The sequence below is a fragment of the Podarcis liolepis genome (assembly GCF_965112155.1).
Source record: "Podarcis liolepis genome assembly, chromosome: 14".
Taxonomy (NCBI): Eukaryota; Metazoa; Chordata; class Lepidosauria; order Squamata; family Lacertidae; genus Podarcis; species Podarcis liolepis.
Window position 1 is genome coordinate 19,428,750 of NC_139569.1, and position 27,904 is coordinate 19,456,653.

The following is a 27,904-nucleotide window of genomic DNA, read 5'->3' on the forward strand; positions in this document are numbered from 1 at the left end:
CTGGCCAGAGGTCAACATTGCCAGGCCCACACTTCTGTATTTAAAGATCAGTACATAAATTGCCAACTAGGGGGTTCAACCTTCATATCTAGCTGTTTGTCTCACCCTGCTCTTGCTTTCAAGACGTGTGCTAGAGAATGCTGGCTCGCTACTTGGCGATGATTCAGTTGTTCCCAATAAAGGTTGCCCCCTGCTTTGGCTTTTGGATCTCTCATCCCCAGAGAGCAGCATAACTGACCTACGTATTGGAAGAGGATAGCTGCTACTTTTTCTTCTCTCTGGAAAACAGAGCCCTTGAATTACATCACACTCTCCTTTGGGGGGGGGGAGCTCCCTTTCTTCCCCCAGATTGCTACATGTTGAAGAAGCTTGGTTAGAGAGCTGAATGGACTCTTCTGGCCTACCGTACTGGACTGTTGTAAGGATTGCACAGTCAGTGTATGTGATTTCCCGAGAAGGAGACACTTCAGCTTATTATAGCAAATGCCCCAGAAGAGATTCCTGGCAGTGGCGTCCTCAAGAGACTAATTAGCAGATTCATTGTGACATAAAGCTTTTGTGGACCAGTCGACCCCACTGCGTCAGCTGCAGCTGCTGGGATTCCTGACACAGAGGGCAGATTTCGCTTTAAATGTAATAGCCTATATTTAATGTATAGGAGGTGCTTGGAGCATTTAACTGCATGATATGACTGCTAAGTATTATTAGCTTAAAAGTTGCCCATTTCCCTCCCTGCTGGCGTCTGCTGCTTCTATGCCTTGAGGCTGCAGTCCCATCCACCTGCTTTTAGGTAGGTCCCCAGTGACTAATCAGCCGGCTTGCTTTGCAGGCCTGTCACTCTCCTCCTGCAGGAAGCAAAGCCCTCTGGGAAAGGGGCTAGGTGGATATGCACCACTGGGCATCAAAGCCTTTTTGCTATATTCCCAAAATTTTGCAGGAGAGGGAGTGGAAAAGAGGGGTGAGCTTTCCATTGCCCCTCCAATAATGCTTCCTTACTCCCTTCACTTTTAGGGATCTTCAGTTTGATTTGCCAGTCATCATGCCTACAAAATAACCCAGCAAATACTTTAAAAAAAACAAACATTGTAAAACAGCAACATTAGTTTTACAGCTTGCAGTCTACTATCTGAGGGTCAGAGTAACCGCAACACATTTTGCTGCCGCCAGAGCAAAATTGGCTGCTTTCTGTGTGTTTATCACAATTTCTACCATATTCTGTTTTTTACTACTTTGGCCTAAATGGAGGGGAAAGTGTTGCAGAACTCATTCAGAAATAGAACAGTGTTCTAATGTATATTAGCCTCAGCCGATGGCAAATTCAGCCATAGCCCTAAACAGGTGGAAATTGTAGTGAAATTTAGTGCCATCTCAAAATTAGGGCATTATGATGAATCACCTTGAGATCTGGTGCCCTGTCATCTTAAACTTAGGGCTCCAAAAGGTTTGAATTGAAGCCCAGGGAAACAATCTACAGAAAACCGGGGGGGGGGGGGATAGGGATGATGAAAGAGTACCCTGAAAGGAGGCCTGGCTGGCTGGCTCCTGCAACACTGAACAGTCTAACCACCCTTTCTTTGCCCAATAGGTGTCCCTGGGCTGCAGGAACGCACACTGATCGCCGTGAAGCCAGATGGGGTGCAGAGGAGGCTGGTGGGGGATGTGATCAGACGCTTTGAAAAACGCGGATTCAAGCTTGTGGGCCTCAAGTTGCTCCAGGTACGCTCACTGGGTGCTGAAATGGGGGGCAATCAAGGCTTGCCAAGCACTCAGGGAACATTGGGGTAGGTTGGAGCACTCCTTCCTGTTTCTGTAGGGATCAGCAAATAAGAAGAGAGTTATCCATGACCCACAGCCTTGCTCCAGGGTGGGGTGGGGAGGGAAGTTTCAATCCCTCCCGGGGATCTAAATGTTAATGTTGTCATCAGCCACCTTCAACAAGGTAGAAGACACGGACAGGTAGCCCTTCCTCAAGGTGCTCCTCTGGGGCAAGGGGTTCACGAACCCACAAAAGCCCCCATCGCTTGGACCCAAAGACAATCTACCCATGCTCACACGTGCCTCGGGGTCTCATAAGCAGTAGGCTCTGCCCATTTGAACGTCAGATGCCCCTTTGTTTTGGCAGGCCAATGAAGGCATCCTGGCAGAACACTACCACGAACTGCGCCGAAAGCCGTTCTATCATGAGCTGATCAAGTACATGACTTCGGGGCCTGTGGTTGCCATGGTAAGACAGTCTCTCTTCCCCGTCCCCCGTCCCCTCTCACCAATACCCAGAGGCCCATCTAGTCCAGCATCCTCTTCACGTTGGCCAACCAGAAGCCCCAATGGGAAGCAGACTAATGGGACCTCTGGGTGCAATAGCAGTTTCCCCTCTGGTGATGCACAGCAAATGGCCTTCGTAGGCACACTGCCTCTGATAGAGGAAGGAGAACATTTAGCCATTGTGCAGGGGCAGATCTACTGTGAAACTAATGAAGCTTAAACTCTCAGGCCCTAATCCCAGAGGGGTCCCAGAAGAGAATTTAGTCCATGTTGCTTGCAATGTTTTATATCGCACCAGTGACACTGTACAGCAATTTCAATCGAAATCTGAGATGTAATAGTTAATTACTTTTCACATCGTGATCTGTTGTGGAACAGCCCCATCCAAGAAGATTACGGGTTATCCAGACCTTGTTGCATGTTGCACAGGGGACCCCGTGACAATTCAGTCTCCAGGACCCCAGAAATGTAGGTCCACCACTATCATAGTGGGATGCAAATGCAAATCTGGGTACTGCTCTTGTATCTTGGATATGGGAAGAACCGTTTTGCGTAGGCATTAGGCATAAGGGTGAAGGGAAACTCCTGTGTACTTCAACAGAAGATCCCGCCGCCCGCTGCAAATTGCCAGGTTGGGCCCTGTGGCCCAAACTAGGCCCATAGCCAGCTGCAACACATTAAAGCCCCTCTGCCCCAGCCTTCTAAACAACCTATCTGTATCAGGCGCTCTGTGATGTTAGTTGGGGGGAGCACCTCTGTACTTCATGAAAGGCACTGATAGAGACATATTGCCTTGTTTAGCTGTTAGCAGGAATGTCAGAACCACTGGTCTTTGCCCTTTTTTCTATGGTGTCCTGTTTCAGGTCTGGGAAGGCTACAACGTTGTCAAAACCTCCAGGGCTATGGTGGGGGAGACAAATCCCGTGGAAGCCAAGGCAGGCACCATCCGGGGAGACTTCAGCGTCCACGTCAGCAGGTATGAGTGGGACCAAAATAGCAGGAAATACAGGAAGTTGTTCTGCACAGAGTTAGACCATGAGTCCATCTAGCTCCGTATTGTTTGCACGGACTGGCAGTGGCTGTCCAGGTTTTTCGGGCAGGAAGTCATTCTCGGCTCTTGCTGGAGATGGGATCTGGGATGTTCTACCTGTGAGACAGGTGCTCTGGCACTGAGCTCTGACCAGGCCGGTCTTGACTTGCTGGGGCTTCTAGGTTCAAACTTTGACACGAGTCTCTGGCCTGGTTACACATGAAGAATACAAAACGCCGACTCTTTTGGTTAAGTCCCGTTTCCTGGTCTGGTGAATCATTCGTTTAAGTATGCTGCAGAATAGTTCCTCCTGCCATTAAGTAGTTATCTGAGGGGGCCAGTATGGAAAATGAGCTTTCTGGGTCAAACGAAACAAGTGTTCAACACTGCCATGTATGAATAATAGGGGAAGGGTGTTTATATGAACCAATCGAGATGTTGAAATGTCAGTATGAGTTCCGACACTTTGTGTTGCGTGATCTTTCTTTGCTTTCTCATTTTTCCATTCTATTGTAAATTACATTTCACTTTTCCATGTGTGTGCTTAAAAATCCTCTTCCCTTAGTTTGTGATCTGTATTTATTAGTCTACATTTACAGTGGAATAAAATGGCCGAATGGCCTATGCTAGCTGGAACTACAGATTGGGGGGGGGGTTTGCTGTGGGAATCAAGTTTTAATTTTCCCTTGTTTTTTAAAATGTCCTTGCTAACAGAAATCTAGCAGAGCAAGAGTAGACTGTGCTGAACCTTCGTTCCCTGATGTGCTCGTTCTTTCCTTGTTTTTGTTTGAGTGAGCGTTCTATAAGTCCTCCTTCATGCCTAAAACAGGCATTAGATACTAGATTGCCCCCTGGAAAGTTCCTTTTGCCTCTGGAGGTTCTGCAGGGAAACTCGTTCCATCATTTTACTGCATTGTAGTGGCTTCTTGACTCAGCCCCAGGTAAGGATAGCTCAAGATGCTGCCTTAGGGCAGCCACACTGTAGGCAGACCCAGCTGTTCCTCCTCGGGAATTCTGTAGCAATTCAGGAAAGAGTTCTTGGTACCCCTCATCCATTTATAACTTATTTGGGGGAAGTAGGTTGTAACAGTTAAAGGGATATAAAATTGGGTGGGTTGTTTTTGTAGCTGTAGGATAGGACCTTAACCTACGATATGCCCTCATTGTGAGGTTTCCCCCGTAATCAGGAACGTTGTCCACGCCAGCGACTCCCTGGAGACAGCCCAGAGAGAGATCAGCCTTTGGTTTCGCAGCAACGAGCTGATAGACTGGGATTGTTGCGATCAGAAAATCCTGTACGAACACTGAGGACCTGGCTTGGTCTACACCCCAGCACAGGGCCTACTACCTCTGCCCTTGGACTGCCTTTCTGAAGCGATCCACGTTCCAGCCTGTGGACGGTGTGTTTGGAGGAGGGCTGGATTATTGCACTTCAACCACTTTGGCTTTCCTTGGGAGGGGGCAAGGAGCAGGCACCCCCTTTGCACAGGCCACACCTTGCTCTCTGCCATGTGCACCACTGTGCTACTTGATTGGAGAGATTTACATCCGTGGCAGAAAAGTCATGGAGTTACGGGTCTCACATTAAAAAAAACAAACTATTTCTACAAACCTGGTTCTGTTCTTTGTGCCTGGAAATTAGAAGTCTGTGTTTGGGCCTGCCATCAACTTGTAATCCCTTTCTCTGTTTGCACCTCTACATTAATGAAGCTAGCCATTTTCCTCCTGTTTTTAAGGGGATGTGTGAGTGGCCACCTGATTGTGAATGGACAGCCTTGTAAGAGAAGAATGCAGGAAAATATGATTTAGGTAAAGATGGTCTTTTGCACCTCAACACCGCAGGAACTAGGTGATCATGCATCACCTAGCAGATTGCCTCACCCGATATATGCCCCATTTACCACTTCAATATACCCAACTGGTACAGGTTACACACATATCTGTTCTGCATTGGTAAGAAATCAATCTTTTAAACATGGCAGCACCTAAACTTTGAGACTTTCTGCCTATTGACATCAAGCAGGCATCTTTGCCGTACTCTTTTCCACACCTGCTAAAAACATTGTTTAGGTAAGGCTATCCAGACATGCAGAATGTGTTTCAGTCTGGTTTTTAGCTTCTTGTCGATTGTAATTATTTAATGTTTTTAAGAGGTCTTTTTACCTTTATTTTAAGCTGATCATTTCATTATTTTATTCTTTCTGTAAAAGCTGCATTGAGGCTTTGTTTGTTTTTTTACAGTCAAGTTGTATATCAGCTTTATGAAATGAAAGAAAGCATCCCCACAAAAGGCTCCTGAACCAAAACAAAGGACACATATTCACATGCAATTTGCATATGCTAATTAATAGGTGCACAATGGAGAAATAAATCCTATACTTTAAACAGAAAAGCTCTCAGCACAGTGGGGAGGACTGTGACCCTGTGTCCCTGCTTAGCCTTTCCTTCACGTGCTTAAATGTTGATTGGCACCTCCAAGGACCTTTCTTACGGTTCTCTTTGTTTTACTACAGTCCTTCAAACAGAAGACTGTCCTCTCTAAAGGAGGGTTTGTGGGTACCCTGGTTGTGCTGGAGAAAATTATGTCCTTGGCCCTACCTGTGAGTCTTGTAACTCATTCCTATTTACATTAATTGTCACAGGGAGAGTGAGGAAGGCAGAAATGTTGCTTCCTTTGTCTAAACACTTCAGAGCAATAAAGGGCACATCGCAGCAGAAAAGCACCTAGATTTCAGAGGCTTTGCTAGCTTTTGCGTTGGATAACATGGTCAATTTCAACAGAAAACTTGAATAAGGGCTGCTGTTTTCCCAAGCAGGAGTTTAACAGACTTAGGTGATTTTGTTTGAGCTTCCGTCTGGTGCAAGGACCAGAATGACACAAATCTTACTGAATTTGTATTCAAGCCGACATTCCTTGCCTCATGAAAACGTGTTTCTAAGGGCCTCCTTTGTTGGGGATCTGGCATCCTATGACATTCGCACAAGGAAAGTTGCTAGCCATGTGAAGATCTTAAAGCCCAGAGGTAGGTAAGAGGGGGCTACTTTCTCAGCAGAAACTGCTGCCTTGTGGTTAGTGGTGAACTTTAGCATAGATTCTGAGGGGCAATGAACCTGGCCCAATTCTCCAGAGCAAACCATACGCTTTTGTGGGCAGAAGGTAAATAGCCACCCAATCTTAGGCACGTTTGCTCTTTGAAGTCAGTCCCACTGTCTGCAATGGGGGCTTCTTCCCATATAAAGACCACAGGACTGCAATGTACACATCTCTAAAACAGTAGTTTTTTAAAGCAATTTGAGGGCACTTAGGTTTTCCCACCGCAGGAAACTATATGCCTAAGCAATGCAAAAGATTGAAAGCTAGGGCCCACATGTAGACAGGACAGCTTGCATGAAATGTTAATAATCTGCTCTGCTCCACTGCTACTTTCCCCTCCTAGCGACAGGACATTAGTCTGCTCTCCAGTTCTTTGGACCCTTGAAGATGGGGAACAAGACGCTGTGTTTCAAGTTACTTTGGTTGCCAGGTGATTAGTCTTGATGGCTTGGAAATCTCAGCATGCTGTCTGCTCCTGTGTGGCTGCTGCAACTGGCTGTTTTTAGGGAATAACAATTCCCTTCCCTATCCAGCCAAGCAAGAGGCCTGCTCACAGTTCAAGGATGCATTCCAGGCAGGCAAAAAGCACTCAAGGGCCCAGCACAGAATCACCAGGCATGTGAGCTGGAAAGAGTTGGGGCCACATTTAGCCCCTGAGCCTGTGCTTCCACACTCCTGTCTTACTCCCACCCCCATGCAGAGGCTTTGGGGTAATCTGGGAATGGTTGAGGGACTTGGGTATGTTCAGCATGGAGAAGACTGAGCGGTTAGCTACCTTCAAAGATCTGAAGGGCCGTCACATGGAGGATGGAGCAGGCTTGTTTTCCGCTGCTCCAGCGGGGAGGGCCCAAACAAATTGATCCAATGGCAAGAAGGGAGATTCCAATGAAGCATTAGGAAGAACTTGCTGACAGCAAGAGCTGTCTGTGACTGTGGAACTAACTCCCTTGGACGACGGTGGATTCTCCTTGGTTGAACTCCCATGTATCCAGAAATGAAAAACGTTTTGGAAGTCCCAAATGGAGGAACAGCACCTTCCTACCAAAATAGCTCAAAAGAAACAGAGCATTTTCAGTGACCTCCGGGAGCAACTGAATGTCACGTGTTCCTTGGAAAAGAAATACAGAAAGGGATTAAGGAGGAAGAAATGAATTGGGCAGCTTGAATTTATAGTATCCTGGACAACTAGAACTGCAGATCCTCACTCATGTGGGAAACTGCGACATTCTGCTGTAGCTCCCATTTGTGGTATAGCCCTGCCCTGAACATTTGCTGTAAAGATGACGAAAGTGCTCTGAAGAGTGCCATATAAATGCCAAGTTTTTCTTCACGTGCCCAGGGTATCTATTGCATTAGTCCACAGAAAGGTTTTCCCATTCCTAGGTCCTTCTTTCCCATTTTTGCAACATCTATAATTAAACTTACTCCAGTCTCTTCGGTTGCTTGACAGTAGAGACAGGGCTGAGTTGCTCATGGAAATTTCAAGCATTAAGGGTTACACCAAAACAGACGGTTCACTCCGAGCCACAAAGATAAGCTTTTAATGTGAATAAGACTGGCAAGAGAAGAGCGTTTTACTTACATCTTTGTTACTTAGACCAATATCCCTCAAAGGCAAAGAAAGGTGCTGTTAAGGATCAAACTGCTCATACTAAACATAAAAACCCCACAGAGGGATGAATTCCTAATATTTTATACACTCAATACGATATGCCTTGCTGGCTTCTCACTGTGTCCTCTGACTTTCCAGAGGGCAACACATTCTAGGTCTGAGCATGCCCAGATATTACCTGTCCCAATGGGCAACTGTAGGTCTGAATCCGATTCCCCCAAAGGAAACACATCTGCTCCTTCTGCTGGCTCATTAGTTCTCCTGGTAGTCACTCACAAAGACACAAAAGGCTGAGAGAACACACACTCAACCACTCCTCTTGGGGCGGGGGGGAAGATAGAATTCAGCAGTGAGAATAAAACGGAAAAGAAACTTGATTAAACATGCATTGATGAACACAATTCTGCAGCACAAAAAAAGGAAAAAAAAGAAGTTGGAGGGAAGAAGAGGCACACAGGAATTGGTCAGTAAGCTACTAGATAATTATACAAATAAAAAGTCAAAAACTCCTAGTACCCTGGACACCACTCTCTGCAGCACCATCGTGACTGTTTTCTGCTGCCATCAGCAGTTATTAAAAGAACCTGAAGTACATGACTATGATTATGCCCCTCTACCTCTTTGACACACCCCTACCAGTTGTGTTTCAGGTTGTCACCGCAAATGCAGTCTTGACAGCATTGCAATCTGCTTAACTGTCGCCAACAAGAATAGTGCATCTTGCTCCCCCACCCCACCCCTCTGTAACTGCAAAATCAATCTAGATGTGGGAGTTGTTTGTTTGTCCCACGACAGAGCTCCCCATGCCAGGTCCTCATCTGCCAAATTGGTAGAGTCATTCTGTGTTATTGTGAACACTGCTCTTAATGGAATTGCTCTAATGTGCCTTCCGGCTTGAGGCTGCAGTGTGAGGAATCCCATCCCACCTACACCAGGACCTCTCCATCAGGGAACAACATTATTTATATTCAGTGGGATCAATACTGGCAACCTGGAAATTAGGAAGCAGACACAGAAAAATGAAGTCCCGAAGTGCAAAATTCACACTGATGAGTTGCATAACTTGACAAAATAATCCAATTAACATCCATTTAAATTTTAAATGCTGTGCTACTTTCACCAAGCTCTAAATACAACTACTACAACAAAAAAGAAGAGATATTGTGCCATGTTGTACAGCTGTCCCAAAACAACTTTATTAAGCTAGGCTGTGGTGTAGGTTACTTTTGACCAATCTGGCTTGTTCATATTTAGCGAAGTCTTGGATATCAGAAACATTACATGAACCTGCCATATTTAGAAAAGGGGGGGGGGGAGTACCAGCGCTGCTGAGGTTCTTTAGTATGTTATGAACTCAAGTCTGCAATAGAAAGGCAAGTGATGTTTTAACATAGGCAGGTGGAGCATGAGTTTTTACAGCACGTTATGATCCCGCCACCCCCACATCTTCTGCCTGCTTCTGCTGCATTCTGCTTAAGTCGCTAAACTGCACTGAAGACCAGCGACTGAGTTTGTTTCTTTCAGTTAAAAGACAAAAGTCTCAAGTCAACAGTATAGGAAACTGTCACACTACTGGCTTTGCTACCTGCAGAAACAATAGAAATTCAGAACTACAAAAAATGTGCTGTATTCAGTTAATATAAATGAGAAAAATTTGGGCTGTGTAGAACATTTCTCAAGACTATATATACAGTACAATACAGATCGCGGCCGGAGTTCAGATCTCGCCGGCTTCCCTCTCTTCAGATCTCTTAGGGTGAGATTTGCCATTCGTGCTTTCGTGTCGCCGTTCAGAAGAGCTCTTCTCTTTCTTGTCTCTTTCCCGTGATTTCTCCCTTGAAGACCGATCTCTAGAGGATCTGGAGAGCAAACCAGAGCATACTGTAGGGCTCTAGAATGGAAAGCGCGTGCGTGTCTGTGAAAGCATTTCAGACCAGAAAAGGGAACTGTGGACTTAGCCTACCAATTCTCCTTTCTGGACCATAGGCAGAAAGACAGCCCAGATGGGCGGGAAGAGCCACCCTCCAGGGTTGGTAGACATTAAGCACAGGGTGAGGTACTACCTAAATCCAGAGTCAAGGTCAAGCACTAGATGCAGAGGTTCATAAACTGAAATCTACAAGCTGCAATCAGGTTGCCCATGGAAAGACTATAGAACAGTTAACAATATTGCAGAACTGTAGAGTGGGACGGGACCACAAGGGTCTCCAAGTCCAACCCCCTGCAGCTACAGGGATCTTTTGCCCAATGTGGGGTTCAAATCCACAACCCTGAGATTAACCAGTCTCATGCTCTACCAACTGAGCTATAGATATCTGTGCACAGCCCTTTTTGCTGGAAACAAAAAATGAGAAGCAATGCTATTTTGATCAAGACTAGACTGTCAAACAGGCCAAGGGCCAATATTTTCATAATATGGTCTGGTGCAATCAACTCATCTCCCCCCCCCCCAAAAAAAATACCAATCCATTGAAGAAGGGTCCTGAATGGCCTGTCTACTCTTAAGTCCTGAGGAAAAAGCTGACAAGCTCTCCAATCAACATCACCCACAGAAGCAGCATGCCCACCCCATTTGAAAGACACAGGACTATGGTTAGAAAAAGACAAATTATGCATATGCTTTGATTTCTAAAAGAAAAATGATGTTTCTTAAGTGATCTGCCAGGATCCCTGATTATTTTCAAATGGACTGTGGAGAATGTGCAATAGAGCTGAAGCCTGCTGGATCAGGTGTGCTATGAAGCTCCCTGCAGGGAACTCTAAATGTACCAGATGACTGGGATGCACATGGTGCTTTGAGCTCCCGGCTTTGAGACTTCAAAGCACTGGGCAACCTGTGATGCCAGGTGACTGACAGGTGTGCAACTTCACCTGCCTCTTAAATTTGGCCCACAAGGTTATATTCTGATAAGCCAAAAAGGTTCCATGCCCTGGATCTAGGGAATGGACCACAATGGCTCACTCTAGGATGAGATTAGTCAATCAAATTCCAGGCTTAGCAACATAGAGGAATAAACTTAGTGCAATGACTGCTGAGCCCATCTGCCCAGGACCAGAAAAGTAAACAATACAAGTTTGCAATAAAATGAATTTTGTTCAGTTATTTTTCAAACCTAGAAATTCAACAATGACATCAATACTAAACAAGGCTCTTTCCTATGCTTTTACACTGTCACAAATCTCTTCTTTGTGCTTTAGGGAGTTCCCCTGCTTCCCTCTTGGCTAGTAACCAATTTCTTTTCACAACTTGTTTTTTTATACATCTCTCACACATATCTACTCCTGTTTTATCCCACAGTTCATCCTATACCTAGATATTTCCTTCCTTCAACTGTGCCGTACACCCTGAAGCCAGCACAATGCAGGGTTAAGTCATTTGGCCTGTTTCCTGTTTCCCCCTCCCTCCTACCAAATCCCAGTTTACACAAGTGCTTTACAAGTATGACTTGTTCAGCTGTGAGGGTGTTTTATTTTAAATTTATGTTTTTTTTCTGCTTTGCTGTCTTGGACTTCTCTGGGAGGAACAGTGAGATAGAGATTGATTGATTGATTGATTGATCCAACCAACCAACAAACCTGACACAATGCCCATCGCTATCAGATTTGATGTGAAAACGGGGAGGTGACATATTGCCAACCCTTTAATTAGCAGTTCTCTTTATGGTGTGAGACTCAGCAAGTGCCCAGTGATACTGGCCCCTGATGCCAGCCCAGATTGCTACAGTCACCATCTGTGAAAACAGGAATTGTAACAGAGAGCCACTCTTGTACAGCGGTGGGCTTAGAAATGAAGTTAAGAACCCTGAGGCTGAATGAGGCCGTTGGCCCATCTACTCCAGCATGTTGTTCTCACAATGGCCAATCAGATGCTTATGGGAAGCCCACTAGCAAGACCTGAGCACAACAGCCACCTTTCCTCACTTGTATTTCCAAGCAACTGGCGTTCAGAGACATACTGTCTCTGACAGTGACCTGTGAAGGTGATCTTGGCACCCCATCCTACAGGGGGAGTCCCACCCACCATATGAATATGTGCATACACTCTCACTCTCTATTTGTCATGCCTAATCTACTGCACCTCATCGGGTCACTGTGCACCTTAAAAGCACCTCCTGTCTCACTGGAAGAATTGCAGGACATAAATGTATGAAATAAATTAAAATTGTTACCCTGGGATAGGGACTACCATAACTACACAAACGCTAAGCATGACAAAAGTGATCAGCTAAAGGGGGGGGCTGCATACACACAGCGGCTTATAAAAATTCAAAGCTGCAATGTGGATGCCAACTTTGTCTGATAAGAAGCACAAGCATTCAGTCTTTATACCAAAAACCAACTAAGGATAGCAACAAATTAGGCTCTAAGCTTCTACCAAGCTGAGAAAGACAATCAGCAACTCAAACACAAACAGCTTTATTTTACAGGGAGTTTCTCTAGAGTGGACTTGGTCAACAGAATTGGGGGGGTGTGTCAATATCAGTTCTCCTACAATGCTTTTATTATTCTATGCTACATCAAAACACTCTAAGGCTTATTATTTATTAATTAAATTTATTAGTCACATGTTTGCCACAGCAACTCAAAACAACTTAAGAGTAGTTGAACTGTTGGCATCTAAATGATAAACAATGCAAAAGCAGAAGATGGGAATAGCCCAAACACCCGCAAATTATTCAGCTCTTTACCCAACACAGTCTCTTATGTATCATTTTGCATCTTCTTGAAGCTTCAGTATCTACTGTTGAAATGCTGACTTTTTTAGGGATGGCAACATATCAAAGTATGATTTCTATTTTGGAAGAAATAAAACACTTCATTTTCTTTTGAGACTTCTTGTGCCTTCTCATTTTTAATTTTTAACTGTTCCAGAAAACATGACTGATACAGTTCCTCCCCGCCAAGGGAACACTTTGAGATGGGCTATTGTACATTTGGGTTTCTGAAGCATTCCCTTACCTGCTCTTTAGCAATAGTAATTACAGGGTCTTCCTCATTTCCTAATTGTCCAAACTTCTTTTCTTTATTGTTCATGTTCAAGACAGATTTAAAAAATGAATTTAGTATCTCAACCATGAGTCAATAATTTCCACATACCCCATTTCTAGCAAACCTACTTTCCATTACTCATTTCCCTTCATAGAGAAGAGAACTGTAAATGCTCTTCATTTCTCACTTGCTCTCTATTGTTGACATCAATCCAGTGAAAATGGTGAACAGAGACTAGGTTTCCCCAGGCTACCTGCAATACTGCTATGGATTACCAGTAGCTAGAAGTTACTAGGTACAGCTGTACATCAGGAGGCCACTTGGTTAACATGCTTGCATGCAGTAGAACTGAACTGAAGTGCTTCCGGTTAAGCTTCTCCCAGGATCAGAACTACAGTATTTTTAAAGAAGTAGAATCCAGTTAACCATGTGGTGGAGCAATTCTGAAGCATTTATAGCCAATCTGGGAGAACTTCTGGCCATCCAGCATGTTACTGCCCCTGTTCACATCAAGCCTACCTCCCTAATAGTAATCCTGGGTTATTGTTTACCCTCAAAGCAATTAAAGCACAGTGTGCCGGGCCACCAAAACCTACACAGCACCTGAGAGAGCAGCACTAGTGATTTGGGCCTCTCTCAAGTAGAAATGTATGTGCCTGTCTCAAATCCAGTAGATCTTACCATTCCAAACAAACATTCTGGGTCTGAGAGAATTCTCTCTGCTACTTACAGAGGAACGAGCATGCTTTTGAGCAGATGCAAGTGTTGCAAAGAAGTAGGGAAGCCTTCTCTGGTGATGTGCAAAGTCACCCTTACAGGTCTAGTCCACAAGAAATCCAGTGAGTCCCAAATCGCTTTTGGAGCTCATGGACAACATCTACACATCCTACCTTCTAGGATGACAATGGGAGAAAGCAGCACATGCCTTCAACTTCATTCCCTGCTTAATTGTATCACGTGAACCAGCTCTCTTCAACCCCAGCCCATGGCAGCCTTGGGAAGGAGTTTGAACCAATCCCTATTTTCTCACTGTTTCTCCAATAGTCAGCTGAACTCATTTCTCATGGCTAAACTACAAGTCAAAAAGTCTTTCCCCAAGAGGTTGCAAAAACCAAGCCTACTTGTGTTTTGAACTCCTGTCTCTGGATCCCCGCCGGTGGCCTCGGCTATGGCTGCCAGAACGGCTGCGATGGCGCCTGTGCCTCTCTCGTTCCCGGGACTTGGAGCGGGACTTTCGCTTCTCACGGGAAATGGACCTCGAACGTCTTCGCCTCCGCTCTCGAGAGCGAGACCTGCAAGAACCAGGAACAAGCAGTATAAAACCCAGAGATACAGAGAATTTGACATGAACAGCTGCATTTGCAAATAAATTCAATTTCAAGTTTTTATTACATTCAGGGTTCTTCCTCCATTTTATACTCACAAGAACCCTGTTAGGTAGGTTATGGCTGAGAAAGTGACTTGCTCAATGCCACCCAATGAGTTTAATGACCAGCAGGGAAGAAATTGAACCTGACCAGTATTGTAGGACTGCAGCATCCTACATAAAAACATGCTTGTCTTAATGCATAAATGAAAAAGACATACCTCGCAGAACACCAATAGCTTCAGATTTGCATAAAAATATTTTGAACAGGCTTCCTCAACCCCTTATGCTGTCCAGAACATTTAGCAATGTCTGATTTGCTAATCACATTTAAGATTAATAAACAGCTAAAATGCTTCTATATAAGAGTGACTCGCTGATTAAGCATTAATTCCAGTAATTTTAGGACCTTGTATGCTTCCTAACACAATAACATTCAGTACTTTCATTTCACTCACTGTCCTATAACATCTCTTGATGACTTAATACATCTGGATTAATCCTTTGTGCATTTAGTTCAAGCGAGCTACTACTTGGATTAGGTTGAGCTCTTTTATATTTCATTACTGCAGAACAGGAACAGTTTCTTCCTCTTCTGCACATTTACCGTATTTTTCGCACCATAGGACGCACTTTTCCCGTCTTAAAAACTAAGGGGGAAAGTCTGTGCGTCCTATGGAGCGAATGCAGGGAGGAGGCAGGCAGGAAAAGCCCTCAAGAGCCCCACACAAGCTTCGCGCAGCTCTTGCGGGCTTTTCCCCAAGAGGGAGAAGGGACTGACGCCGCCAGTCAGTCCCTTCTCCCTCCTCTAGAAAAGCCTTGCACAACCTCTCCAGCCGGGGGGAGGCTTCGCAAGGCTAAAGAGGAAGCCAGGGCAGCGAGCGCGATCCATCCCGTTCGCTGCCTGGCTTCCCCTTTAGACTTGCGCGCCTCTCCGGGGGTGGGTGGGGGGCTTCGCAAGTCTAAAGGGGAAGCCAGGCAGCAAACGGGATGGATCGCGCTCGCTGCCTGGCTTCCCCTTTAGACTTGCGCGCCTCTCCGGGGGTGGGTGGGGGGCTTCGCAAGTCTAAAGGGGAAGCCAGGCAGCAAACGGGATGGATCGCGCTCGCTGCCTGGCTTCCCCTTTAGACTTGCGCGCCTCTCCGGGGGTGGGGGTGGGTGGGGGGCTTCGCAAGTCTAAAGGGGAAGCCAGGCAGCAAACGGGATGGATCGCGCTCGCTGCCTGGCTTCCCCTTTAGACTTGCGCGCCTCTCCGGGGGTGGGTGGGGGGCTTCGCAAGTCTAAAGGGGAAGCCAGGCAGCAAACGGGATGGATCGCGCTCGCTGCCTGGCTTCCCCTTTAGACTTGCGCGCCTCTCCGGGGGTGGGGGGGGTGGGGGGCTTCGCAAGTCTAAAGGGGAAGCCAGGCAGCGAACGGGATGGATCGCGCTCGCTGCCTGGCTTCCCCTTTAGACTTGCGCGCCTCTCCGGGGGTGGGGGTGGGTGGGGGGCTTCGCAAGTCTAAAGGGGAAGCCAGGCAGCAAACGGGATGGATCGCGCTCGCTGCCTGGCTTCCCCTTTAGACTTGCGCGCCTCTCCGGGGGTGGGGGGGGTGGGGGGCTTCGCAAGTCTAAAGGGGAAGCCAGGCAGCGAACGGGATGGATCGCGCTCGCTGCCTGGCTTCCCCTTTAGACTTGCGCGCCTCTCCGGGGGTGGGGGTGGGTGGGGGGCTTCGCAAGTCTAAAGGGGAAGCCAGGCAGCAAACGGGATGGATCGCGCTCGCTGCCTGGCTTCCCCTTTAGACTTGCGCGCCTCTCCGGGGGTGGGGGGGGGGTGGGAGGCTTCGCAAGTCTAAAGGGGAAGCCAGGCAGCAAACGGGATGGATCGCGCTCGCTGCCTGGCTTCCCCTTTAGACTTGCGCGCCTCTCCGGGGGTGGGGGGGGTGGGAGGCTTCAATCGCAAGTCTAAAGGGGAAGCCAGGCAGCAAACGGGATGGATCGCGCTCGCTGCCTGGCTTCCCCTTTAGACTTGCGCACCTCTCCGGGGGTGGGGGTGGGTGGGAGGCTTCGCAAGGCTAAAGGGGAAGCCAGGGCAGCGAGCGCGATCCATCCCGTTCGCTGCCTGGCTTCCCCTTTAGACTTGCGTGCCTCTCCAGCCGCAAGAGATCTACCAGAGGTAGATCTTAACCCTTGCCTCACCTGGGAGCTTCTCTGGGCAGGAATTCCCTCAGCTTAAGTGAGGTGGGGGAAGTGTGGCAAGTAGGGGGGTACCTACCTAGACACTGAAGCCACATGTCTCTCAGATGAAAATTGGGAGTGGGCATTGTGTGAAGTGCTCTGATGGTGTTTCCTGCTTGGCAGGGGGTTGGACTCTATGGCCCTTGTGGTCTATTCCAATTCTATGATTCTAAGTGGCTGTGGATCTCCTGCTGCAGAACTGTAGGACTGTATAGAGTTGGGAGGGCCACCTGAGGGTCATCTAGCCCAGCCCCCTCACAATGTAGGAATCACAGCTAAAGAACGCCAGAGAGATGGTCCCCCAACCGCTGCTTAAAAGCCTCCAGTGGTGGAGACCCCAAACACCTTCCGAGGTCATAGAATTGCAAGGTTGGAAGGGAACCCCAGGAGTCATCTAGTCCAGCCCCGGTGGACAGCGGGCGCAATCCATCCCGTTGTGCAAGACTAAAGATGCTGTGCAAGGCTAAAGAGGAAGCCAGGGCAGTGAGTGCCTGCCCTGGACTGCCTTGTCGTCTTCTTTAGCCGCGCTGGAGAGGTTTAGCTCCTGGCTGGAGAGGTTGCGCGGCTATGGATCCCCTGAGCTGTCTTGGCTTCTTTGCTCTTTGGGGCTGGTGGGGGAACCCGGGCTTCCCCCGCAGCCCCAAGAAGCTCTGGGAGAAGCAGACAGGCTGCGCGCAGCCTGTCCGTTGCTCTTTGGGGCTGGGGGGAGGGATAATATTTTTTTCCTTGATTTCCCCCTCTAAAAACTAGGTGCGTCCTGTGGTCCGGTGCGTCCAATAGAGCGAAAAATACGGTAGTACTCCCTCAGTTTCCAGTTCCTCCACAGCACCAGGCTGAAAAGAAAGCCTTTACATCACCTCTGCCCAGATTATACACTTCTTCCCCAAGAGCCTGGGCACTTCCTGGTTGAGGAAGATGCAAAGCTTCCATTTCAGATGTGACAATGTGAAGAAGAAGGTGGTGTTTTGTGCTCCTGAACAGCTACAGTATATTCAAGGCAATTCTCGGCAAAGATGTATCAGTCATTCTTCCACTTTTACTCTCAGCCACAAAGAGCATGTTCTCCCAGGGTCTCAGCAGCTACAATGGTTTCCTACCATTGTAGGGGTTGGCTTTCTCTCAGAGTCTAAATGGCTTTGCCTCAACATGAGACCACCCTCTTGAGACTGGCAACCTAATATCCATACAGGAAGAATGGATGCATGGAAAGGCCTTTAAGTATGTACTGAAAATGCTGCAAGGACTTTGCTAAGGCAAGTCTCTATCAAATGGAGCAATCCAATATTTTAAACCTTTCAAATAATTGTGGTTTACCCATCCTAAATACACTTCCTTGAAACCACAGTAGGGATTGGTCAAGAAAGCAATTGCTACAAACTGGAAAAGGCACCAGGGTTCTTCGTCCTCTGGTCCAATGCTCAAACAGAATGGCAGAAAGAGAAAGAACTGCAAAGGAATGCCAGTCACCTTACTCAGAATGAAGAACCATCAATACCAACTTAAAACACTCACCTTCTGCGATCTCTGTTTCTGGATCCAGACCTAGCAAAAAGCAACATTTGTTTCAGGTAAGTTAATGATTGACAGAGTTGTGGGAGTCTTTCAAATGGACACATATTCTTTTAGAGCAAAATAACACTTAGGAAAAGAATTCTAAACATTAGGACTTAAAGGCCATGGATGATAAATCTGTTAAAGCTGAATCAGAAAAACGGCTATGAAACAATTACATAGGGTGGCTATTTGATAAAGCAAGGAAGGTTTAATCACCTTTTTCAGGGCAAAAACCCTAGCTGTTCGGACAGTTGTGTCATTTGCTGCTTGCCTGCAGGCCTGCTAGTTTTCCCCAAGCAGCAACATGCCCATTTCTCTCTCTCTGCCCCCTTCCAAAGCCCACACCTGACATTTTCTCCTGACATGAGGGGAAGCAACCAGAATATATGGCCCTGACGTGCCATGCACTGCCCACAATTCAAGTGTGACTAATGCCTGCTCTTTGCCACACCATTTCTTTGAGAACTTCACACAGCAGCACAAGCACCCGTAAGCCACAGCGCCACAACCTTCCACTGAAAATACTTCCTAGAGTTCACTCACCGTTGACCCGTTCTCTCCTCTCGCTCTCTTTCTTCTCTCCGTCTCAACCGGTCCTGATTCCTCTTCTCCTGTTTCTCTGCCACAGTTTTCTATGATAAAGATAGCAAACCTTGTTAAATGCGGCTGCGTGCTACAACACAAGTCTGACAAAAAAACACAAGTTAATTCATCCTCTACCAGGATGGTTCTCCAATGGCTTGAGCACGAGACGGACAATGCTCCAAGAGCATATTGCTCATGTAACCACATTTCACAGGAGCCATGAAGCAGGGCTACAATCCCCCCTCAGGGCATCTGTACAGCAGAGATTGAACCGTGGCCTTCTGCATCCAAAGCAGCTGCCCCACACCAGAGTTCTCACCCGCAACTGGTCCAGCTTCTCACGAATCTGAATGAAGCCCAAGTGCAATTTGCCTCCAAAGTGATCAGCAAGTCGGCGATCGTTATCATGGAGACCAAGGTATGCAGAACAGACCTCACAGACACGCAGCTTCTGTTGCTGGAAACTGGATGCAGGCATAGAATTGCGGTATTCCTCCTATGGAAGGATCAGACAGCTGAGTATCAATACTTCCATAGTGTTTATTTCTTATGCTTTCATCTCTCCACCCTAAACAATTTCTCCCAGCTTATTAACACTGTACTCCTACCCTAGGGACGCAGGTGGTGCATTGTCTAAACCAGTGTTTCCCAACCGGTGTGCCGCGGCACACTACTGTGCCGTGAGACACCGGCTGGTGTGCCGTGGGAGGGAGGCGGGCGAGTCGGGCGGCGAGAGGCGGCGGCGGCGAGGATCCGCGTCGAGCCGGGGGCGGCTCCGCGGTGGTGGTGCCGAGCGGCGGGGCAGCTCGCGCAAAAGGGAGGAGCGCGAGACAGCGGAGGAGGAGGAGGCCGGCATGTCCGGGCAGCAGCAGCAACAGCAGCAGCAGCAACTCCCGGCAACGGCTCCTCCTCCGCCCGCTATCGCCGCCGCCGCCTCAGCTGCCCTCGCTCTGCTGCCTCCTCCCACCCCGGCAAGGGGAAGGGAAAAAACGTTCACTTTTGTGCGTCCCCCCCCCCCCGCGTGACGCTGCGCGCTGACGTCACGGGGCGGGGCTTTAATGGTGGTGTGCCGCGAGATTTTTTTCCGGTAAGCAGGTGTGCCGTTGCCCAAAAACGTTTGGGAAACACTGGTCTAAACCACTGAGCCTAGGGCTTGCCGATCGGAAGGTCGGAGGTTCGAATCCCCATGAAGGGGTGAGCCCCCGTTGCTCAGTCCCAGCTCCTTTCAACCTAGCAGTTCGAAAGCACGTCAAAGTGAAAGCAGATGAATAGGTATGGCTCCAGCGGGAAGGTAAATGGCGTTTCTGTGTGCTGCTCTGGTTTCACCAGAAGCGGCTTAGTCATGCTGGCCACATGACCCGGAAAAACTGTCTGTGGACAAACGTCTGCTCCCTCAGCCAGTAAAGCGAGATGAGCGCCGCAACCCCAGAGTCGTTCGCGACTAGACTTAACTGTCAGGGGTCCATTACTTTTACTTTTTTACTTACCCCAATATACTAGAAATAGTAGCCACTATCAGTTAATCCTGCACATATTGTGTTAGGATGCTAACACACCTTTACATAGAAGGATTTCCATACGAAGTCATGGGGAAATGTTTGGAAATACTCAGAAGCTGTCATTTCAAGCAAGGAAGACAGTAATTAGTCATCAGTATTTCCTCACCTAGTTTTGCTTTGAGACAACTCCATATTTTGCTTTAGTATGGTGCATTTTTGCAGCTAAAGCAGACTAAATAAACAAATTGTAACTTTTGTACAGAACATTATCAATATGGAGAGAGGGAAGCAAACCTCTGCTTCTTTCTTTTTTGCTCGGACTTTCTCGACTTCCATCAGTATCTTCTGAGATTCATCCACATTCCCTTCAGCCCCCAGCTGCTCGGCTTTAGCCAGAAGTTTGCCAATGTCTTCATTTAGTTCATGCACCTTTTCTGCCTGAGAGGAGAGATGGTGTTTAGTGATCAAGGGAATAGATTGCATCTTTGGCATCTGACTTTGGTCTGGGCACACAAGGAATTTAATGGCCCCTCCAGCTGTTTGGGGAATACAATTCCCATCATCTGGTCCTGTTAGCTAGGGATGATGAGAGTTGTAGTCCCAAAACAGTTGGAGGGCCAGGTTTGGCCATCACTGGTGTAAGGGAAAAGTTCTTGTGTGAAAGACTCAAGGGAAAATGGGGTATTCCCTTCTAATGCAGTATACTGACTTGAAGCCTGTTTCCTTTGGCTTTGCAATGCATTTCAAGCTACCATGAGCGCCTTTTGGTAAAAAAAAAGAACACATACTGAAACAAAAATGAACCGCTTATTTAATTGTTTATTAATTTATAAAGTGCTTGGAAGGCAAATGCCTCATCCAAGAAATCTTTTAAGGTAAGCTAACTCTATCCCAGGGGCTGATAGTGAATTTGTGATTGCAATATCATTGCAGCACCAGCCTTTTTTACTCTGACCTTTGAATTTTCAAGACCCACTCCATCCTTGTGATGCCAATGTTTTAAAATGTTTATAATACTGTGTTTTAAATTGATGTAACCCACCCTGGGATCTTACAGTGAAGGGCAGTTAAAAAAACCTAAGGGCTGGTGGGGGAGGGACAGAACAAAGCCCAGCAAAGAAACCAAGGCAGCTGCTAAAGGACAGAGGCCTCCACTTCCTCCTCTGCAGCAAAGAAATGCAGATGCTCCTGCAGGTCTCTGATCCTCCTTTTCCAGCCCCCATCAGGCTAGTAATATTTATTACACGCTGGTAAGTGTTGCGGGCTTATTTATAAGGCTGGGGAAATTGTATTACGTTTTATATCGCACCTTGACATTGAGCTTCAAGGCAGCTTGAACTAAGGAGCACCCAAGTTAAAGAGCTCATGTATTTAACCTTTACGGTAGGACCAGCTTCTCACATAGATGCCAACTGAACTGTCTGGGAACATCTGGGGATGCAGCACTGCTGAAGCTGGGCAAGTATGAATAGAATTGGTCCAGTAAATCAGAGGAGACTGGAAGCCCCATGTAACAAGATAGGATGGCAACTGCTGATACAGCCTTTGAGAAAGGAGGCTGCCACACATGATTTTGCCCGACTGAAGTACCTTTGCAGCCACTTCAGCACTGATCTCTTCCTGTGTTTCTGCAAGTCGTTTCTTTGCCAGTTCAGTTCTTCTGTCACACTCAGCAATGAAGGATTCCAAGTGGTCCATTGCCTACAGATGTACAAACAAACAAAGCTGACACACATATAGGAAGGGTGTATGCATAGAACGCTACTTCAATATGCTTTCCCTGTTGGAAGAGATGCCCCAAGATGAACACAATCCTCTTGTTGGTATTTCAGATCAAAACTGATAGTGACAGTAAAGGGCAGATGAAAGCAACTGATGGTGAGGTGGGAACAAGAGATGTTTCTTCAGGATAAAGCAAAGGTGTGTTTAGAAAACCCATTTCTTCAGAGCACAAAGCAATATCCTAATGCTGTTGTGGTACATCAAATTATTAAACCCTAGCAGAGATGCTAGTTTGTTTAGTTTTATATAACAAACACCAAGAATGGCAAAATGGCAACAAAGACATTTTTAGGTAGAAGTTTAAAATAACTGAAATACTATTTACGCTGCTCTTATAATAGAATTCTTAGGTACAGCAGAGGATATATTGAGCTGGATTCCTCAGAAGAAAGAGGATAGGGCAACTCTGCTCAGTTAAGCATGTACTGGATAGGACTGATGGGAGCTGTAGTCCAGATCATCTGGAGGGCACCTGGTTGGCAAAGGCTGCTTTAAAGCAGTGTTTCCCAACCTTTGGTTTCCAGCCGTTTTCGGATCACAATTCCCATCACTCTGGACCGCTGGTCTTGCTAGCTAGTGATGATGGGAGTAGTAGTCCAAAAACAGCTGGAGACCCAAGGTTGGGAAACACTGCTTTAAAGAGCTACAAGCTAGATTTAGCTCAGTGGTATTGATTACGAGACCAGTGGGCTCCACTCTGATCTCAGAGCGCAGGCCTCAGTGACTGCACCTGTTTCGGGCAGGGCAGCAGCACATCACATTATCAACAATAACTGAATCAACAATATAGGAATATCTATATTCCTATAAAAATAAACACTACGCAGTCTGCAAATTAACCAGCAATTGTTTTATGGGCTTGTTGCATTGGGATTATTTGAAGCCAGTGCCCAGCATGACAACTTTGCTCTGAAGAGAAACCCTAGACACTTTGTGTCTAGTAACAAACTGCTCATTAAAATCTAGAGTGCAATGTTCTAAGTCTCTGTCTGACAACCACTAGTTGTAACTCTACATAGTTCAGAAATCACTGTTTTGTGAACAGTACAGAAAACTTCTGCTAACCTTTGCAGGAAGCTTACAAAGGAAAATGTCACAAGATTAGCGGGAATATCAGACTTACTGTTGCCCAATCTGATACCAGCATTTCATTACTGGAAAAAAACACAAAGCACTTACGTCCAACTCAAAGAACAGGTCCCTCTCTTTACTTGCAATTTCATAATCTGCTCTTAGTGCCAAATCATGAATTTTTGTACACTCTCCAAGGTCCATGCGCTGTTGAGAAGGGGGAAAAGAAGACAAAACAACCTGAGATCTTTACATTCATGTGAAAATATGATTAGGCTTATAGGAATGCATGAGCCAGGTTTGGAAAAGTGAAAAAAGTAACTCTACCTTATACATGTTCATTTTGAGTCAGATGACATTAATATATATGGGTTGTATCCAACTAAGTTTTACTTAAAAGTATACATCACAATTAATGAAAGTCATGTTCATTCATTTCAACGGGTCTACTCTGAGTAGGAATGACACTAGATACAGCTTTAAAATAATATACATATTTTAAAGGGTTTTGTATTCATTTTAACCATTAAAAATTCATTTGGTGTACTCCATTGTGGGCCAATTATGCGCTTCTAAAACATGCCAATTCAAAAATTCTGCCATTTCAAATACAAGGCTGAATTATATTCTGCTATATGTATTAATGTTCTGTGTATTTTTTGTTAAATAAAAGAAGATTGAGTTATTTGCTGATCCACATTTTATATGAAATTGTCACAAATAAAAGGGACACACATTACTAAGAACATCTTACTGCTTTTCCTTATGATGTCCCCTTTCACATCAGCTGACTGGATATATTTGAATTCTGCTGCCCAGGTAACTACTTGACTGCTGCCCATTACAGATACGATTAAGGGATCAACTTAGCTACCTCAATTTCATAACCAGAACACTTAAGTGTGCATGTAGAGTTTTTCATAATGTTTAAGTAACACCACACAGAATTCCACTGTACTCCAAAGTACTATGTTCCTGATTATTAGAGAAACGGGAGGTTGCCAGCTTGACACCACTTGGGTTTTTTGAGTTTGTACACATAGCTACACAGAATGATTCCATGCAGAATTTAACTGTTAAACCATATATTCTGTAGCACAATCAGGAAGGGTACTTACCGTTCCTGCTAAAATATCATGAGGGCAACAATCCAGAAGGTGGCTCTTGCAGACTCGTTCATCTGTGAACTTCACCCTTTGCCTCGTTTCATCTCCTGAAATTCATGTTTGATTATAAATATGAAAAAAAACATTTAAAATGCTAAGCAAGGTAAACTGTGGTAAGTTTCTATTTCGCCTCATTATGCAGATAAAAATACTTCACGAACCCCAGAACTGCTTGAAGAACTACAAAGCCATTAAGTCACAGAATATTCGTTTTTCTTTCACAGCTGAGAATCGAAGCAAGTATAGCATTTAATGTCACATGCACCACTTACTAAGAATGGTGCTGACCACAAGAATGCCCGTAGCCAGACATCTATGTAAAATGACAGTACAGTCAGCCAAGGATCCAGACCACAAAGAATTTTCTTCTGCATGGAGAAGGGTCTGGAGATATCAAAACCTGTGCTCTCTGAACACCATGAACAAAACAGATCAACACCTGGGAATTTTAATAAGCAGCCATTTATTAATTCACTGTCTTTTCAGTTAATGCTGCTGCCTTGTACTGTTAACAAGCAATGAGGTGCCACAGGGCCACCAGACGTATTTTGGTGTTGACCTGAAGAGTATAATTTGTTTTGCCCCTCCCCTTCCCCGCCCTCAGAACACATTTTTACATTTGGGAGCCACTTAAAAACAAGCAAAACCAACAAGAAAAAAGGGAAGTTAGTTAATACACACTGCGAGCTCCAACATATACTATACCCATCTGCCTTCTTCAAGACCTCAGCTGCAGAATTTTTATGCCCGCTGTTGAAAAGTTTTAAAGGAAAAGTTTTCTTGCCCACACCTGCAGTAAGGAAGTCAGGGGAATGATACATAAAAAGTAAAGGCAAAGTGGTAATGGTATGTGACAATTGTTTTTTAAAAGCTAGTCTGTGTATGACTATAGATCAGGATTCGCAAGCATCCAGGATTAATGTTGTGTCTACTAAAAATGTATTTTTCCCTTTTTTTTCCTTTCTTTTCTAAGCTACACTTTTAAAGTTACTTGTGAAAAAAGCAGCAAACACTTTTTTTGTTATAACAGCTTTAAAAATTGGTTGTGACTCACGGCTCGATGAACATGAGGCTTTTCTGCAACTCCCTTGCAGATTGATGTAGGCAGGCAAAGATACACTGAACCTTTATAAATAAAATAGAGGGGCCACAATTGTTCAGTTTGTATGAAATAAAATTATGGGAAGCAATTCAAAAGCAACTCAAATACACAAAGAAAGAACGAGCACTTATTCATTTACGAAACAAAGTGCAAAAAGTTATCTGCAGAGTTCTGCAAATGTGCCAGATAGTTGCCGATTCAAGGAAGGAAGCAGATACAAACCTTGACAGGAATGCACAGCTTTTCAAGGGGATGTGTCCTGGGGCTAGCACTAAAGTCCCGTTTCCATACAGAACAGGCCTACCTTCGTGCTTTTATTCACGAAGCATTACCTCTACAGGCGAGTCTACAAAAGAAAAGCCTCACCACATAAGACCAGAAAAAGTCAGGCTTTCAGCTCATGATACAGAGCTAAAACCAACAAATCTGGCATTTAAAGCCTTATGTTTCAGGCAGCTTTAAGTGTCCAAGTTATGGGATTTAATGTAATATGTATTCCTTGCCAATGCTTTCCAAGAGTGCCCTCGAAATGTACTGAACACACTAGATCCTAAGTTACTCTAAAACACCTGATTGTTTCCCTTATACCATCTGTAGCAGTGTTTTAGGCTACTGAGCAGAGGTTTCCAGGAATTAGATGTTACGTCAAGAACTACACCACCAGCTTTGGTGGGCATTTGGACTGGCACACCTTGAAGGCATGATAATGCAGGTGCTGGGGACTCGGCTACCTTGCTTAGGCACCTTCGTCCCAGCGCTGTGCTTGGTGACTCTCACCACCCACATTGCCATGACCAACAATCACTACACTGGCCAACTTGCCACACAGCCAAACTTTAAACTGGCCTGACAGGTTTGACTTCCGGCCAGCTAGCACCCAGCTGTCTTTTGCTATAAACTCTCCATATGGCTCAGCAGTAACATTGGCTCAGACCAATGCTCTATCTACTCCTTCAAACATCCAGTTTCCAAACTGCCCCTTGGCAAACCTACAAGGAGGCCACAAAGGCAGGGAGCCCTCACCCCACCCTAAAACAGACACAAGCACTTCTGGCATTAAGAGGTAGACTTCTGCTGGACTTGGAAGCTCCACTTACCTATCTTGGCTAACTGAAAGAAGCAATTCAAAGTTGCTCCTCATTTTAGATGCCCATCAGCCAAAAACGTCCTTCTTATCCCCTTATCATATAATCCTAGGATAATCCCAAAGCCCCTCTCCTACAAATATGAGCAGGGAGGGGCTTTTCCTAGCAGGGTACAACGCAAAGGCTCAAGCCAAGGACGTGTGAAATAAAACGCGCGAGGCGATTGGGGGGGGGCGGTCGGGCAAGAGCGCCTCTGAGCATATGCTAAGCGCTCACTCATCCCTGGCCTCCCAGAAACGGAACCCCTCAAACCTTATGAATTTATTAAGAAGAGAAAGAGCCGCTGCCTCTTTCAGGGGATGGAAAGCCTCAGTTTGCCGGCAGGGGAAGCGAGGCCCTGCTGTGGGTGGGCCTCTGAGGCGAGGCCCCGCCGATGGACACCGGAGGCGGCGGCGGCGAGAGATGGGACGCCTCCTCAGCCACGGCGGCGCCCCGCCATTGCAGGACCCCCCAAGGGCTCTGTCCGCGCCAGGCCCGAGGCGCTCGCTCGCTCGCTCGCTTCCTTCCTGCAGGCCCCCGCCTCGCCCGTCCCTACTCACCGTCCCGGGCCGTGCCCATCAGCTGGTCGAGCAGCGCCCGCATCTGGGCCTGGGCCGACATGGCGGCGGCGGCAGCTACGAGGTGAGCCGAGAGCGCGGCGGAGGGGAAAGGGGGGTGGCGTCTCCTTGGAAACCAGGGGAGCGCGGCGGGGGGGGGGAGTGGAACAACGGCGCGAGCCCAGGCCGCGGAGACCGACCCTAGCGCGGCCTCTCACTCGCTACAGCCTGCGCAAGGCACGATGGGAAGTGGGGGAAGGGGGAGGCGGAGGCGGCCGTCGTCTTATTCGCTTTCCTCCTCCAACCGCCAGCGCGAAAGGCACTCTGGGGGTTGTAGTCCGAGCCGAGCCGGAGCCCGCAGTGCACGCTGGTTGCTGCAGTTCGGTTCTGAGCGGAGCCTGGACTCGCCGCCAGCTCGTTGGTTTTCTTTATATCTTCAGTGTTTTTGATTTTTGTCGGTATTTTTAATATGAACATGTTATATTTATATTTTTGTGTATTTATTTTTAAAATTTATATCCTGGCCTTCTTCCCAAAGGACTGTTTTGTGCAGACTGCTTAGATATTTTTTGTGATTTATCTTCATACAAACGTGGTCCGAGTACAATAAATAATGTTCATTTTAAACATGCAGGGCAATGCACTCCGAGATTTGAACACAAGGCCTCGTTGCACCTTGTCGACTTGAAGGAAAGTCCCTGTATAAGACAATCAATCATTTATTGTATTTGACTAAAAGCAATTGCAAATCCAGTTACAGAACCAGCAAGTCCAATAAAACGTATTAAGAAAGATCCAGAAATAACCATTTGCAATAAATCAAATTAATGAACAATCTATAGCGTTGTCTTTTATGTGACTAGCACGGATACTTTTAGCGGCTTACAAGACTATCG

The 27,904-nt window shown here is 46.3% G+C and overlaps 2 protein-coding genes across 13 annotated transcripts in view; one reads left to right on the forward strand and one right to left on the reverse strand.

The window, feature by feature from the left end:
* The window catches only part of NME4 (NME/NM23 nucleoside diphosphate kinase 4), a 43,125-nt gene that overhangs the window by 1,427 nt on the left and 13,794 nt on the right, over positions 1–27,904 (forward strand). The window contains exons 2-5 of one of the 2 annotated variants that reach the window (XR_014518847.1): positions 1,586–1,716; positions 2,123–2,224; positions 3,126–3,238; positions 4,480–4,685. Coding sequence is in view for 1 of the 2 variants with exons in the window: in XM_083473901.1 (XP_083330027.1) it covers positions 1,586–1,716; positions 2,123–2,224; positions 3,126–3,238; positions 4,480–4,600 (467 nt within the window). In the remaining variant the exon portion in view is untranslated. Of the gene's footprint in view, positions 1–1,585; positions 1,717–2,122; positions 2,225–3,125; positions 3,239–4,479; positions 4,904–27,904 lie in introns of those variants that run through there. The other variant, XM_083473901.1, reaches the window with a different exon arrangement.
* On the reverse strand, positions 7,912–27,317 carry LUC7L (LUC7 like). Of its 11 annotated transcripts, XM_083473812.1 has the most exons (13): positions 27,012–27,242; positions 25,280–25,350; positions 24,931–25,015; positions 24,178–24,272; positions 23,168–23,266; positions 21,797–21,907; positions 20,501–20,644; positions 19,027–19,203; positions 18,666–18,754; positions 18,081–18,110; positions 14,109–14,279; positions 12,958–13,019; positions 7,912–9,857 (listed from the first exon to the last, which is right to left on the reverse strand). In XM_083473812.1, exons 3-12 carry the CDS (start codon positions 24,932–24,934, stop codon positions 12,992–12,994), a joined length of 948 nt encoding a protein of 315 aa, XP_083329938.1. In that variant the 5' UTR covers positions 24,935–25,015; positions 25,280–25,350; positions 27,012–27,242; the 3' UTR covers positions 7,912–9,857; positions 12,958–12,991. The 11 variants fall into 11 exon arrangements, with proteins under 11 accessions (XP_083329938.1, XP_083329944.1, XP_083329945.1 ...); XM_083473818.1 differs by lacking the exon at positions 12,958–13,019; XM_083473819.1 differs by lacking the exons at positions 24,931–25,015; positions 25,280–25,350 and having other exon boundaries at positions 27,012–27,317.

Excerpts from the sequence above, each read along its gene's own strand:
- LUC7L (XM_083473811.1), bottom strand. The coding sequence starts at position 27,072 with ATGTCGGCCCAGGCCCAGATGCGGGCGCTGCTCGACCAGCTGATGGGC. Across the intron at positions 18,111-18,665 it reads GAGGAGAGAACGGGTCAACG|GTCTGGATCCAGAAACAGAG; the intron begins GTGAGTGAACTC and ends GCTTTTTGCTAG. Across the intron at positions 9,890-14,108 it reads GACAGGAGTTCAAAACACAA|AGCCCTACAGTATGCTCTGG; the intron begins GTAGGCTTGGTT and ends TTTCCATTCTAG.